Source organism: Camarhynchus parvulus, chromosome 2 (assembly GCF_901933205.1).
Source record: "Camarhynchus parvulus chromosome 2, STF_HiC, whole genome shotgun sequence".
Classification (NCBI taxonomy): domain Eukaryota; kingdom Metazoa; phylum Chordata; class Aves; order Passeriformes; family Thraupidae; genus Camarhynchus; species Camarhynchus parvulus.
In genome coordinates, this window is record NC_044572.1 from 44775008 (window position 1) to 44789788 (window position 14781).

A 14781-nucleotide genomic window follows, 5' to 3' on the forward strand; every position below is an offset into this window, starting at 1 on the left:
GCTGACCAGGGATGCACCAGGATGCAACTAAATCAAAAGGCAGTAGTAGATTCACAGGTGTGAAGGGCTGTGAGGAGGAAAGCAACTTCCCAAGGTAAGGAGAGGTCAGGCTTCTGGGCAGGGAATGCTGAGGGGGATGAATGGAGATGATAGGAAGGTATTGCCTGGAAGCTAGAGTGACCCAAGAGGGTCCAGGTAGACTGATGCAGAGAAATATTCTTTGACAAGACAATACCAGACCAGAAACAAACAGTGAACTACAGTTTTGGTGACAAATCCTCCCATTTCGTTTTCTCAAATAACTAATCCAAGTCTCCTTTTTTCTGTAATTCTTTTGCTGGCAGAGCCTTCTATAAACAGAAGGTGAAAAAACACAAAAGCAAAGACATTTGATGCAGTTGGATGGAGAAACAGCAACTTTTTTGTCCCCCAGCTCACCACTCTTATTGTTTCACATACCAGCCTGTGAAGTTTGCAAATGCCTTGAACTACTGCCTGACCTATGATTCTGCCCAGTCTTCTGTAGTGGGGTGGAGGTCCAGTTGCACTAAATGAAAAGTTGTATTCAAACCTATTCAGAAAACCATGTCAGTTCAGTCAACTACATGAATAATAGCTAATAACATTTACCTTTACAAAGAAACTGTTCTCTACTAACATTCAGGTTCAGAGAAAAGCCAGGACTGGCTTTATTTTGGAGCTACTTTTTTTAATTTGAGAAAGAGGACCATCTAGTGGTTAATGCCAAACTTATCATCTTCTTTGCAATCATTATTGAGCAGGGAATGAACCCCCCACATTTCAAATGAAAACATGTGTATCTTGAAATCTGACCACGTACACAAGCTCAGCCAAACTATATGTAACTCTGGCTCTCTTGAGCTAGGCTGGATATCCAGGTGTTTATCATCAGCACAATTTCCAATTAGCCTAGGTAGCACATGCTTAATGGGAGAACTTGTTAGCACCTGGGCAGCACAAGCATAGGCTGTAGCTCAGAACTTCAGCCACAAGCCCTTCCTTAGCTCACTGTGGAGGCTTTGCACTGGAGTTGGAGCTTGGATGGAAAAATACAAGTCAAGCTTGGCATGGTTACAGCCACTTTCAAAACTATTCTGTTGATGGAAGAGGGAGGATTTCTTCTGGCGCTTTTGCTATTCTTCTTCCCTGATAGAAAGCTACTGGGCAGCCTTCTGCATAGAGGTTTGGGATGTGCAGATTCCAAATGGAGCGGGATATTGTAAGTAGAGTTGTGTAGTGAGAGCAGGGAAGATTAAAGTTCAAGAAGAAGAATCAAGGTTGGAAATATTTTTGCATATCTCTCAGGGATCCAGCACTTTGACATTATTTTCAGAACACCAACATTAGGCCAGCATATGCCAGCTTCTGGCACTGGAGTAGAGCAGCATTTGTGCATAGAGCAGTTGCACTGCTGGCATGCACGATGGAAATTAGTGCTGCTACATGCTATTTGCACATTTCATGCACAGTTGCTTTATCAGGCAACTCAAACTGCTCTTTGAACAGTATGTGCTTCAAGCAGTAATTGGGTTTCCAGGCCATTGCAGAGGACAGGTCAGCATGCAAGTCTGACATTTCTGGTAAGGCAGGCTGCAGGGCCAGGTACAGGACATCTACCTACCAGAGCAAGCCCTAATTAAATTCTATTTTGGCTTTGTAAAAGCTCCTAAGGTGTAAAACTCAAAATATTGGTGTGCTGCACCTGAAAATACTAGCAGTATATATTAGAACTGTGTCTGTAGGAAGTGAAAAACAATTTTGTTCAATTCTGGTTATTACAGAGGGGCGGGTGCAGACAAGGGTGGCCTTTTACATGCACACAACTAAAGACAGATGCCATACAGAGTCTTAAACTAAAGCACAGATTTAGCTCTACTGCATGGCTGACTTTTTTTGCCTGATGCAAGGCTTTCTCATGCCATTTCCAGCCTATTTTTCCAACACAGCAATCCTCTGGAAGATCAAAGTTTCTCCCACTGGTCTGGGCTACCCATTGCTGCTGAAGAGCACCTCAAGTGCTTCTGAGAATACCCAGTGGAGGTAAGGTTCTGCACTAGAGTGATATTTTTTACAAAAGTGTACTTTATGGCTTTAGTATGTCATATTTATCATCTGTATGTCCGTAAGCCCCTGGTTTTAATCCCTGAGGCTTATCCAGTCATAAATAACCTGTAATGATTCACAATACAGCTTGACAGATGAACTGAAATACAGTAAAAGGCAAGCAAGGGGATCTCTAATTGCTATTCATAACCAGGTCTTGCAACTATTACATTTAAATAGCTTGAAGCCGTGATCAAGTTAATTAGAGATGAAGTTCTTTTCTGGCACTGTAGTTGGCAGGTTATACATTAGTCATGGAAAGACAAGAGTCTCATTCCTAAAATATTGCTTAAACCCTGATGTCTAATATTAGTGAATGAGATTAACTCCAGCCTCAGCTCTAGGACGATCTGAAATTGAACGGGTTTTGAAATCTGAAATTTAACAATTAAGCAACACCTTTTATCTTTACTTAGGTTTTAAACCTGTTTTAATTGCTTCTACCTCTTTTGGTTGCTGCAGGTCCATGTCTGCTTTGCCCACCTTTCTTCAGTCTGGTGTGACTGGAAGCCCCTCGCAACCAGGACTTTCTCAGTCTATTGCCACAAGTAACTGCTCAAGAGCAATGGGAAGGACTCAGGTCAAAGGACCTCAGGGCAACTGTCCTGCTGAGGGGCAATAGCAGGAGCAGCACATCTCCAGCAGGATGCCACCTGCCTCTGCACACAGACACCAAATTTTGGTGCAATGTGCTGGCACAGACAGGATTTGTGTCAGACCTTAGTGATGGATGTGACAACGAGACCAGCAGCTCCCTCTGAGGAGGACAGCAAAGGGAGAGTTCTTTGCGTTGACACAGCCCCACAGAGGCCCCGCCAATTCACACGGACATTGTGGAAGGCTGCCAAGAGAACAATGATTGCCTTGGCCACCACCTTTATTTTAATTGCTGCACAGTGCAGGCCAGGCTGTGCAGTTGGGGGTTGTTTGCATTCCCTCTACAGTTGCCAGAACTATTCATTGTTGTTTCAATTTAAGGATAACAAAGTCACATCTCTTCTTGGCTTATAAAAGGAGCTTTGTTGCTTCCCAGACACCCAATCTCATTTGTCTGTAAACTGCAGGATGAATTCTACAGATGCCTAGTGACTGGATTAGCCATGCAGTGAGAATTAGAAGTGTAAAACTATTTTAAATGCATGAAGATTCAGAGTAAGCAGAAGAACTGACACAATGACTGGTATATAAACCTGCAGACTCAGACTTGGGGTTTGTGTCTGAAGTTTCGCTGTTCTTCTCATCCATGGCCAGCCTTGTCCTCCTTGGTTCTCTCAGCACAACTGTGGCAGGATTATGCAAGTGGAGTGGATCTGAGGCTTTAACATTTGAGTTTATTTTTTTAATTCAAATCTTCTTGCTGATCTGGCTTATCCCAGTGTCCCACTGACACTGGTACTGGTGCAGCCAAAGTAACAAAAAACACTGGCTGGGAGAAAAAAGGGTGATGGACCTGCTTTGCCACTGGGAAAAAGTTTCATAGGATTATGATGGGAGAGCAAAAGATACAACAAAATCTTGCAGAGAGATGTAGGATTAACAAAAATATATCAGAGCCAAAATTCCTTCACATTAGTAGTAATATAAGTTTTCTTCTATATCCTGGGGTCATGTTCCTGAGGATGGGTGTCCTGAGCCTCCTCAACCTTCCCAGAAGGTTTCTCAGTGTTTAGCTCTGCATTCTTAATCCACAGACATTGTCCAAATTGTGGCATCAAGCTCTTGCCCCATCCTCCCATTACTGCCCCAATAGTGCCTTTTGCAGCTGCTGGGGAATGAGTTAAACAAACCCCCACTACAGCCCATAGTGCAGTGAAAGGTTTAATCAATGATGGTAGCAAAAGGTAAGCAGAGGTTTTGTGCCATGGCCAGTGGGCTTGCTTTCCCCATGGGAGAAAGAAAAGCTTCCTTGCAAAGTGCCAGGACTAGAAACTCATTGCACACTAGCATTCATAAAACTACTGCAGTGCTGATCCAGACCTTGGATCACAGAAAAGAACTATCCCGTTGATATAAGAGGACTGAAGTTTAGCATAAAAGCCAAAAATGGAAAAAAATAAATACAGGTTCTGCCACTTCTGCCAGTGGAATTATCTTATTGTACATCTGCAAAGCCATTAATCGCCTCACAAGGACCAGCAAGCTTTGTAACACCTGCACATCATTTTAAAGGCAAACTTTTCCCATTGCAGCTCCTACATTGCTGACATCCTCCCAAAACAGGGATGGACAGTGAGTGGCCATCACACAGGAGTTCTGTGAAGCCACATGCCAGCCATCCATGGTGGCCCCTAGGGACTGCGGAACAGCAGCTGCATCCACCTGAAAGGGTGCAAAGTTCTCAGAATCACAGGATAGTTAAGGTTGGACTGGACTCTCAAGATCACCTGGTCCAACCCCCTGCCAAGGCATTCTGACCTCAAGCAGATGACATAAGAACATGTCCATCGGGGTTTGGAATGTCTCCAGAGGTGGAGACTCTGCGATCGCCCTAGTCAGCCTGTTCCAGCGCTCTGCCTACCTCAATGTAAAGAAGTTCTTCCTCATGCTGAGGTGGAACTTGTGTCTCCAAGTCGTGCCCAAAGTGGACACACAGGCAGTTTGTGGGGTGCTGACTGCCTCCCTCACCACATTCAGCATGTAAAGCAGCATTTTGTCCAGTGAGGGGGGGCCTGAGGGAGTGGGGTTTTCAACATATTTTAATGGGGAAGGGCGAAGCGCTCTCCCAGTTACAGATCAGCTGGAAAAGTACCCAAGCCAATGGTATGTGAGTATGGAAGGGCCTCCATGGGGGTCACCCTTGCTGGGACACAGGGGTCCCTGAGGCCAGCAGCATGGAGAACACAGGGCTCCATCAACACGCCAGCACTGCTGTTGGGAATCCACTGAGGAGAAGAACATTGTTACAAGAAAGGACATTGGGGTGTTGGAGCAGGTCCAGAGAAGGGCAACGAAGCTGGTGAAAGGTTTTGCGCACAAATCATATGAGGAGCAGCTGAGGGAGCTGGGGGTGTTTAGCCAGGGAAGAGGAGGCTCAGGGGTGACCTTAACGCTCCCTACAGCTGCCTGAAAGGAGGGTGTAGCCAGGCAGGGCTCAGTCTCTTCTCCCAGGGAACCAGCTACAGGACAAGAGGATGTAGTCTCAGCCTGCAGCAGGGGAGGTTCAGGCTGGACATCAGAAGGAATTTCTTCACAGAAACGGTGATTATACATTGGAATGGGCTGCCCAGGGAGCTGGTGGAGTCACTGTCTGGATGTGGCACTGAGTGACACGGTCTGGCTGCCATGCTGATGCTCGGTCACGGGTTGGACTCGGTGACCTCAGAGGTCTTTTCCGAACGAACCGAGTCCGTGATTCCGCGCACCGGGCGGCTGAGGGGCCGTCACGTGCGGGACGCCATTTTGTGCGGAGCGCGGCGGGCGGTGCCCGTTGGCGGTGCTGAGGGGCGGTGCGGGCGAGGGGCGGGGGTCCGTCCCTCCCTCCACGTTTTATTTCCCTTTGCGCTTCCTCTTCTTACTCCTTCCTTTCGCTCTCGCCCTCCGGCTCGGGTTCGCTCCCCGCGTCCCTCCGCTTTTGTTACCCCTCCCTCGCTCCCTGCCGCTCCCCGCCCCCGCGTGGCACTGCGGAGCCGGAGACGTGACCCGAGCGGACTCGCTTCCCCGCAGCTTCAGCCTCTCGCCGCAGAGTCGCATGTCCTCGATCCAGAACCTCCAATCCTTCGGTAAGAGCCGCCGGCACCCCGCCCCCCCGCAGCCGCCCCCTCGGCAAACCCACCCATCGCCCCCGGCCCCCCGCCGTCCTGCCTCCGCCTCCCGAGGGCCGCGGGCCCCCCGCCCCCGGTGACATTGAGCGGTGTCGCCGCGGAGCTCCGTGAGGCAGCGCCGGCGGCTCGTCCTTGTCCTCCCGCGTCGCCGGCCTCGGGACGTGCTCAGTGTGTGCGGCGAGGGGACCCCGGGAGGGAGGCTCAGCCCCTCGCTGCTCCCGAAGGAGGTGCTGCCATGTTCTCAGCTCTGACACCCCTTATCAAGGGCTCGTATCCTCTGCTGAGGAAATAATTTCATCAGTTACAGTTCGTTTGCTGCCGCATCTTATCCCCAGCAATGTCCCGATACGCTATACAAGCCCTGCAAAGGTTATTGTTTCTATAGAGTGAGCTACGCAGATGGCAGATCGTTTCTCTCCTGTCAGCAGGGAAGTTTAACCGTGCCGAGCCAGCGTTCTCCTCCTGCCTTATCTATAAGCAGCAGAAGTGAGCAAGTTAGCACTTTTTACGATAGTCTCAGGCTTTCGGTCACAGTTTAGACTCTGATCTTCTGCACGTATAAGCCATGTGAGAAGGTTACATTCAGTCATGATTTGGGAGCTCACCTGTGCTTAAGGAAGGTGCTGCCCAGAGGATTTGTTTGAAGGGATCCAGTGTTGACACCTACAGTGCTGGCTTATTTCCAGCCTAGAGCCCTAAACTCTGCCAGGCTATCTTGGCTTATCTGCAACCTAAGAGTCCTAAACTCTGCCAAGTGATCCTCATGCCCAAGTCCTCTTTTTCTTTCACTTTTTCTTTGACTAAGATTTTCTGTTAGTGTTTGAGCCACAAGCTGTGGGAGATAGTAAAATTCAGCATGGATTAACAAATTCCATAGTAGAAGTTGATCTAGTCAAGGTTCCCAATGCTGTACTTGTTTCCTGTGGTGCTTGAATCCTCATTACGCTTTCAGTGCCTTTAATGCTCATGTCATTCTTGTTTCTACAAGGATCTGCTGCTGAACTACTTTTTGTGTTTCTGCTGAAGTTTTACCAATTTGGGGCATTTCTTTCTAGTGGACGGCAGAACTTGACCAGTGTTTTTAGAGCTGAGTTTTGAATGGAAGTTGGGAAATTGTAGTTTGCATGGCTATTGAACCTACATGGGCTCTTAAATATCATTCTGATTAGTACAAAAAATTACTTGTGATTATTCTTGGAAAGTAATAAAATACTTCATGCTTTAAGGTTTATTTGGAGCTACTGATTAGGACATTTGTACAGCTGTAAAATTTCTTGATTGAGTGTTAAATATGTTTTTGTGAAGTACAGAGTATAAGACATGTTCACCCAGAAGCCCCCTTCTTTCTAAATGCTTTTCTGTTTTGTCTGTGTTCGATAAATCCTGAGCTTGGAAGAATTTGAGAGCTGACCTTTCTTTAGTCCAAGCCTAAATTAATTTTGTTACTTTTCTTGACTAAAGCTGCTGACTGGAGGAGTTCTGGTTACAGGAAGCCTCTGACATCTGTTAGAGTGTATCTGTCTTTTATTTGTATTAGTAACCAAGAGTTACATCCATGCCTTAACATGCTGGAAGTGTGGTAGTTACCACAGTTTTCTGTTCTGGACCTGTAAGGAAGTGTCTGTTCTAGAGCTTTTCTATTTCTCTGTTCCTATCAGTTGATCTGATAAGAGAGACAGTTGCTTTATTTCACTTTAAATATATGTGGCTGTCTAAAACTTATGTGCATTTGATGTTCTCTCAGAACCATGTTTTCAGGTTCAGGATTTACAGTTTGCAAGAAACAGTGAAGCAAACTGATCCTGTAGCAGAAAATCATTCATACCTGGGAAGGCAGGGAAGAAACTGCATGGTAGTTGAGAGGGCTGTCCTGAGTGTGTACTGTAATGACACTTCATACAGCTGTAGAAAAAGCACTTTGGTTTTAACAGTGTGTTTTTAAACAGGGATTAAACATCAAGAAGATACCGTGAGTACAATAATAATTTTCTGTGAAGTGAGAATCTTCCTCCTTAGTTTTGAACTTGGGTGTTTTCCTTTGTGGGAATTACACAAATCTTTTTCCCCCTGCAGACCCCTTTGCTGATGCAACAAAGGGCGACGACTTACTCCCGGCGGGGACTGAGGATTACATTCATATAAGGATCCAGCAACGGAACGGAAGAAAGACACTGACAACTGTTCAGGGCATTGCAGATGATTATGACAAGAAGAAACTTGTGAAAGCTTTCAAAAAGGTAAAGTTGCTGATTTGATTTGATAATGGTTATATGTAAAGGCATAAGATAGCTTTTAATACTAAGTAACAAAATATTTATTTCACTTCATTCTTTCCAGTGCATGCCACTTTCATATTCGAGTCCTTTCCCTTTCTCAAAACACCTATCAGTGTCCAGTGATACTGATTTTGCTAAAAGGTTAAACATTTCTATCTTAAAAAGAAGTAAAAAAAAATATTTTGAATGTTTCTTTTAAATTTCACAGATCTATGGCTTTGTTGATATAAAGAATAAAATCAGTTTAAAGTGGAGCTGATTTTTATTCCTGCCTCTGTTACAGCTGGGTCGTTGCTCAAAATAGAGGCCTTTAGTTTTGCCAGGATAAAAATACTTATTTTAAAATAGTGTGGAGTTGAAAGGCTGTATCTTATGACTTTGTTTTTCACTCTTGCAATGACTGCTGGCCATTTCCTTCTGCACGGTAGCTAATCCTGTCATTGCCTGAATTTACCATCAGCAGTTTAGTTTGTGTATGTATGTGTCAGCAGATATATTCCATTTGCTCTCAGAGCCAGTAAAATTGATTTAACCTTTGCCTGGCTTGGCATCAAAATAGTAAGCAGCTTCTGAGACGAAGTTCTGAAAAGACTGACTAAGCACAATCACAATGTACATCAGATGTCTTATAATGTGGATGTTTTTCTCTTAGAAATTTGCTTGTAATGGTACTGTGATTGAGCATCCTGAATACGGTGAAGTTATCCAGCTGCAAGGTGACCAGAGGAAGAACATTTGCCAATTTCTCTTGGAGGTGAGGGACTGCAGATAAATATCTAAACCTCTCTGGAAGCAGTAGGGTGACAGGTGGTACTGATGCTAATTACCCAGCCAAAGATGGCCACTGTAGTTCTTTTGTGTTTTCAGCCAGAAAGTAAAATGACACTTGCAGTATGAAAGTAAGCTCTGGTACGAATCAAAGCACTGTAGAGTGCCTTTGCACTGTTACAACACACCACTTGTTCTCTGGCAGTGCAACTTGAGCTCTGTGCTTGTAAAATCAAGTGTTCCATGCAAACCATAATTGTGAGACTGAAAACACTGTAGAGGAAAGAGGCCTACTCTGATGTAAATGATAATGCAGAGTTGTTACACTGTCGAAGGATAAGTCCTAGGACTACAGAACAAATTAGATGTCTGATAAGATTTTCTTTTTGTTTAGTCAGTTGTTCTGCTTGGCCCAGAAACATTCTGTAAACTAGAAAAGTATTTCATTAAGTGTATACACTGTATAGCAGTTTCTTTAATGAAAGTGTAAGATAGCGATATCAAGTTATCACAGTAATTGCCTCAATATGTAATCTTTACTAAAATGCATTGTTTCTCTCCTTTAGATTGGCATTGTCAAGGAAGAACAACTGAAAGTTCATGGTTTCTAATATACCTGTACTCATATGAAGAACCCTGCAGTATTGGTCTTACCTATCCTGGCTCTTCTGTGAAAAATGAATCTTTGCAGTGAATGGACTTCCCCATTACCTGAACATTTACAATTTGATTTGCATGACTTCATGAAACAGGTGGTGTGTGGACTAGAAACACATAAGAAAACTTCAATAAGATGGTAATGAAGACCCTTGTGAACTTTAACACATTTCCAATGGAAATGTATTAGTGATGATTGTTCAGTTTAGTACTCTCCACCTGACTTAAATGTGTGAGTTTTATTCAAATAGTGTGTGTTGTTGCTTAAAAATAAAAGTTTATTCATATAATTTCTGGGATATTTGAAATGCTTTAGCCTAAGTTTTGAACTAGCACTGCAGCCCTGCTGAAGAATGGCTGAACTGCTTTGTGGCAAGTGTAGCTCACTGCTGTTTGGAGAAATTGGAAAATCTACATGATTAAGTACTAGATGATTAATCAGTAGATGAGCTTGATGTGATCTTACCCTGTAGCTGTAAGACTAGAGCTTTAAAGCCTGTAGTGTAGGTGTACCTTAGTAGCAGCATAATTAGACATCAATTGTTTGCTGTCTAACTGGATCCTCTCTAAAATGTATTGCAGTGACTATGAGGTATTAGTCCAAAGCAAAGTAGGGGTAAGGCAAGCTGAGCTCCTCAAGGCAAAACATTTGGGCAAAAGTCCCAAAACATTTGAAGGAAGTGGATGGGATATTGTATCTCTGTCGCTGAGCAGGGGGAAAAGACATTGTGTTGGCTTCTGCCATGACTGTGCATTGAAAGTTGGCAAGCAGAGTGCTTGACTGAGCTTGTAGTGTTAGCTGCCAAGAGCAGGGAAGGGAACAGGGTCTGCACTAACCTTTTCCCTGCTTTGAAAAGTTTTCCTAGGATTGGTGGCTGACACGGGGAATTTTGTATTCATGTTTGGATATTACTACAGAAAGCTGATTTGGTTTACTTTTCTAGAAGGCAATTTTTTCAGCTTTACTGGAGGTTACAATAGGTTTGTTTCACCATGCTTGTAAGCTAGTTTTAGTTAGCTGTAGTCATTTGCTATTCTGCTTGTAGGATATGTCTTGTGAAAAATGAAATTAATTCATTGGTGAAACAAGCAGATGTTGTCTTCCTTTTGAGGTAGACATGGAAATTTTTTCTGAAACAATTCAGAACACACTGAGCTGCAAAACCATAACAATAGTGGGAACTGCTTAAAAAAACTTGATGTGATATCATGTATTTTTTGGAAAGAAAGAAAGAGACATATCTCTACTGCTAAGACTTACTAATAACTTAGCCAGAAAAAAAAAATTAAATTGATAAAATAATTGTTCACTACCTAAGTAGTAAAGAATTAGGGAGGACTGTATTATTTAATATCACATGTACCTGTACTTTATTTCCTATTCATATTTGCCTTTCTAAACAGAAATGTTTCAATTTTAACTCATTTGAACTTTTTTTTTCTTTTTTTAGATTTTTGAATTCAGAAATGAATCCTTAAGGCACTAGCAACAATTAGGGGAGCATTATATGATGATTTCTTTCTCCGTCTGGTCTAGACAATTGCACTTGTAAAAATCTAGTCTCTCAATCTCCACAAATACTGCCTGATGTTACAGATCTTAACTGTTCCAGAGAAAGGATGCTCCAGAAGATGGTATACTGTTAAGGTGCAATACATTCAGGAGGAGGAAATGCCTCATGCAAAGCATAAAATACCCACATACCAAATGGAAATCCAAAAATAAATCTTATGCAAATCTTGTAGATGAGCAGAATAAAGTCATTCTAGTGCAAGTTTACCTAGTATTGATTCTTAACTGCTAAAGTAATCAATCTTTTCGGGGTACATAGCAATTAGTGATTTTCATTTTATCACATGCCAGAAAAACCGATGTTCTCATTTAAAGCTTGTTCTCCTGCTCAAGAGGAAAAACAAGCAGTATCTTCTGTTTCACTGGTATTATACAAGTACTTCTGGTGGGCTTTGAATTGAAGATTAACAAATGACTCGCAGGTCTCGTGTTACTGAGTCAGTCTTCATTTCGGATGGCATTCCATTAACTTTTACTACCTAAGCTTGAGTCATTTCTCCCCAGTCATTCTGCTTGGAATAAATAAGAAAAATCTTTGATTTTCTTCCTCCTCATTTAAAAATCCATTCTAATGGAACGAACCTTGCAGTAGATAGGTGGGTTGGGTGAAGATGCTCATGTTTTGACCTTTGAAGGGCAAAATTATAAGGAGATGGAATAAGACGTAACACATTTGAAGTTTTAAAGAGGTGAGATTTGTTGTGGCAACAAACCATTTGATCTTTCTAGAAGGAAAGCAGAAATTTTTGTCCATGAGTGTTTTAAACTGAAACAGTGTTTCTAAGACTGTAATTAGCCTTGGTACAAGCCCAAACCTCTTTGTATGTTCTAGTTGAAAAGCTTTGACAATATAATGTTTTGTCATCTTGTTCTGAAACTTCGTTGTCAAAGCTAAACTTACTTGGAATACATATCTGTGTTTTTAAAATGCTGAAAATGAAGGCTTTGGGAAAAAAACTTGTTAAAATGCTGCCTCAGAAATCTGTTTTCAGAATGAAGGCATGTTTCAATCTTTTCATCTATTCGAAAATAGGTTAAATAATGTTGAAGGAAGTGGCCCAGAATTGCCAAGGTAGTAAAAATGAGCTTATGATAGAAAACTCTTTTGAAGTCCACTAGTAGGACTTGAGGCTGGCCAAGTTCAGACTGCAAAAAATGAAGGTTTTTTTGTTGGAATGTTGTGAAGTCTGCATTCTTCAGACCTAGCAATCAAGATTGCATTCTTAGTGATACTTAGGCTTAATTTCAAGGTGTTACTGGATGTAGAAACTTATTTTGAATTCACAGCCTTGTGCATAGTTTTATTAGGCTGTTGTAGTTGACTCTGAGCTGATACCTTGGAGTAAGGTGTTGCATAAATAAATTCACTAATTTGTCTGTTCTGAGTCTACATCTACTTAATGCACTACGAGCAATGCAACCCTTGCTTCCCAAATGCCACTGGCAGTTCTTGTTTGTAGAATATGAGATTTAGTAATTTAAAGTCTATAAGATGCCTACTTCCTCTCCCTGTGTGAGCTATCAGGCCCTTGACTGTCACCTATGGTCTTCTAAATCTGACTGTGTCTCAGAGATGAGCATGAGGAGCACAACTATGGGCAGATAATTCTTGAGTGAGTAACCTTTGAAAAGAGGAAGGCCAGGGTTGTGTGTGCATGCTATTCATTGCTTCAGTGGCTTTGTTTGAACCTTTATTCCTGAACTCCATTTTTGCACAGCCTAAATGAGTAATGTTTTGTTTTGGAGAGCTTCTTTGGAGGAGGAGAAGGGAACTAGTAAAAAAAGCTGTCTTAGGAAATATGTTTTTATCTGAAGTTTGTTTTCATTAACTTAGATTCCTGGATGGCAAGACCTCTGTAACGCTGTTGTTTCACTCTCTCTGTATCTTTAAAAATCCTAGTTAAATGTCCTTGGAAATCTGACATTTAAGGCTCTAAATACATCTAAAGCCATTATAAAACCCTAAAATGCAAAGTCATTGAAGCTTAAGTTTCAAATATTTGAAATAACAATTAGGCAGAACTCCTCATTTTTTCCTATACTGCCATCCTGCTTATACTTGGTATGTAGTTGCCCTGAAGATGCATGTGTTATTTACAGCCAGGCAGTAATCAGATATCCCTGCTGTAATGCCATACCCTGTTTGTAGGTTTTTTAAATTTTATCTGATGTGCTGCACTCTTACAGGCTGTACCACTCTAATTTTGCAATATAGGACAAATGTACCTTGAGTTCCAGTCAGCAATCAATTCCTTAATCCTTCTGCAAGGCTCTAGCGTACAGGATCCATGTGTTACATCTTTAAATGGTCAGTAGTTCCTCACACTATGTGAAAATGTATACAAGATCAATATTTAGCCTCTTAAAGCAGGGGGGGTGTTTTTTACAGCTGACTCTGAGACACAGTAAGAGTTACTGTCCTTGTATCTGTTCAGTGTTGATCAGTGTCACTGAGCATTCTCTAATGTGCTGCTGCCTCTGGGGAGATGGAAGTGCGCTTAGAGGGTTGTGTTTATTTAAGTACTATGACTTTCTGCATCCATACTCAGTCAGGAATCTGTCCCCTGAGCATGGCAACGTGAAGGTTGTTTTCCAGTTGCCAGATCAAACGCTTTTGAGATCATTAAGGGAAAAATGGCGTAGTTATTTTATGTTTGCTGTATAGATGTTTCATGCCTACTGTTTCCCATTTAGATTAAAAATACAAAAATAATCTCAAAAGAGGATTTGTACTTGGCTTGCCTTTTTTAAAGTTTGCTATATGCCTGTCATTGATCTCTTAATGAACAAGTCTTAACCTGTATTGGAGTATTGCTACAGAGCTGAGACAACAAAGTCTTTTAAAATAAAGTGTTCCAGTGTTATTTGATGTATGCTTTTCTAAAACAAATGGAATTTTATGCTGTTTTTAAGGAGGATTATATTTTTTTGGTGGAAGATAAACATAATTTAATAGAGATGTGTGTGATCCTCTTGCAAAATCAGCTCTGATTTCATACAGAAATGTTACATTTCCTCCCTTAAATTTCTAACATAATCTGTAATAACCAACTTAAAAATACTGTGACTTGTCCTGGAATATTTTGGCTCTAAAACAAGATGATTGGCTTGAGGTCTAAAACTTTGGGTAGAAGAGGATCCCTGGTTGGTCTAATTTCTTGAATAAGCAAAATGCACAGTATTTTAGAACAGAGCCAGAAATGTGCTCAAGTTCGGTTTCAGCTCTTTTAGAATATCTTGCATCTGTGAAATTTGACAGCACATTTCTGAAATTAATTTGGGGCCTGATTAAAAGGACTTGTGTATACAATAAATGGGGTTATTTTTATTATTCTCTTTATTTTTATTTACAGCCCATCTTTGCTGTGATTATGCAAAAAAGGAAAAAAAATCAACCCCCCCCCCCAAATCTGAAAACCCACACAACACATGATCCAGGCTCAGCTCTGCAAGTAGCTGAATTCAGCAGATATGGTTCCAAGTGGAATGGTCCTGCTCCTCACTGAGAGGATTTAGCTGTCAGCAGTGTTTGTGGTCCCTCTCACCATCAGACAGGGCCACAGCTCCGTTCCTGCCATACACTCAGACAAGCCTTGGGTATCACAGCACAGCTGACCCCAGG

The 14781-nt window shown here is 42.2% G+C and overlaps 1 protein-coding gene across 1 annotated transcript; it reads left to right on the forward strand.

Moving 5' to 3' along the window:
• Positions 1-5535: 5535 nt before the first annotated feature.
• On the forward strand, positions 5536-14487 carry EIF1B (eukaryotic translation initiation factor 1B). The gene is made up of 4 exons (XM_030943150.1): positions 5536-5843; positions 7959-8122; positions 8814-8915; positions 9496-14487. The coding sequence occupies exons 1-4, from the start codon at positions 5813-5815 to the stop codon at positions 9538-9540; spliced, it is 342 nt and encodes a 113-aa protein (XP_030799010.1). The 5' UTR covers positions 5536-5812; the 3' UTR covers positions 9541-14487.
• The last annotated feature ends 294 nt before the right edge of the window (positions 14488-14781 follow it).

Excerpts from the sequence above, each read along its gene's own strand:
- EIF1B (XM_030943150.1), top strand. The coding sequence starts at position 5,813 with ATGTCCTCGATCCAGAACCTCCAATCCTTCG. Across the intron at positions 8,123-8,813 it reads TTGTGAAAGCTTTCAAAAAG|AAATTTGCTTGTAATGGTAC; the intron begins GTAAAGTTGCTG and ends TTTTTCTCTTAG. Across the intron at positions 8,916-9,495 it reads TTTGCCAATTTCTCTTGGAG|ATTGGCATTGTCAAGGAAGA; the intron begins GTGAGGGACTGC and ends TCTCTCCTTTAG.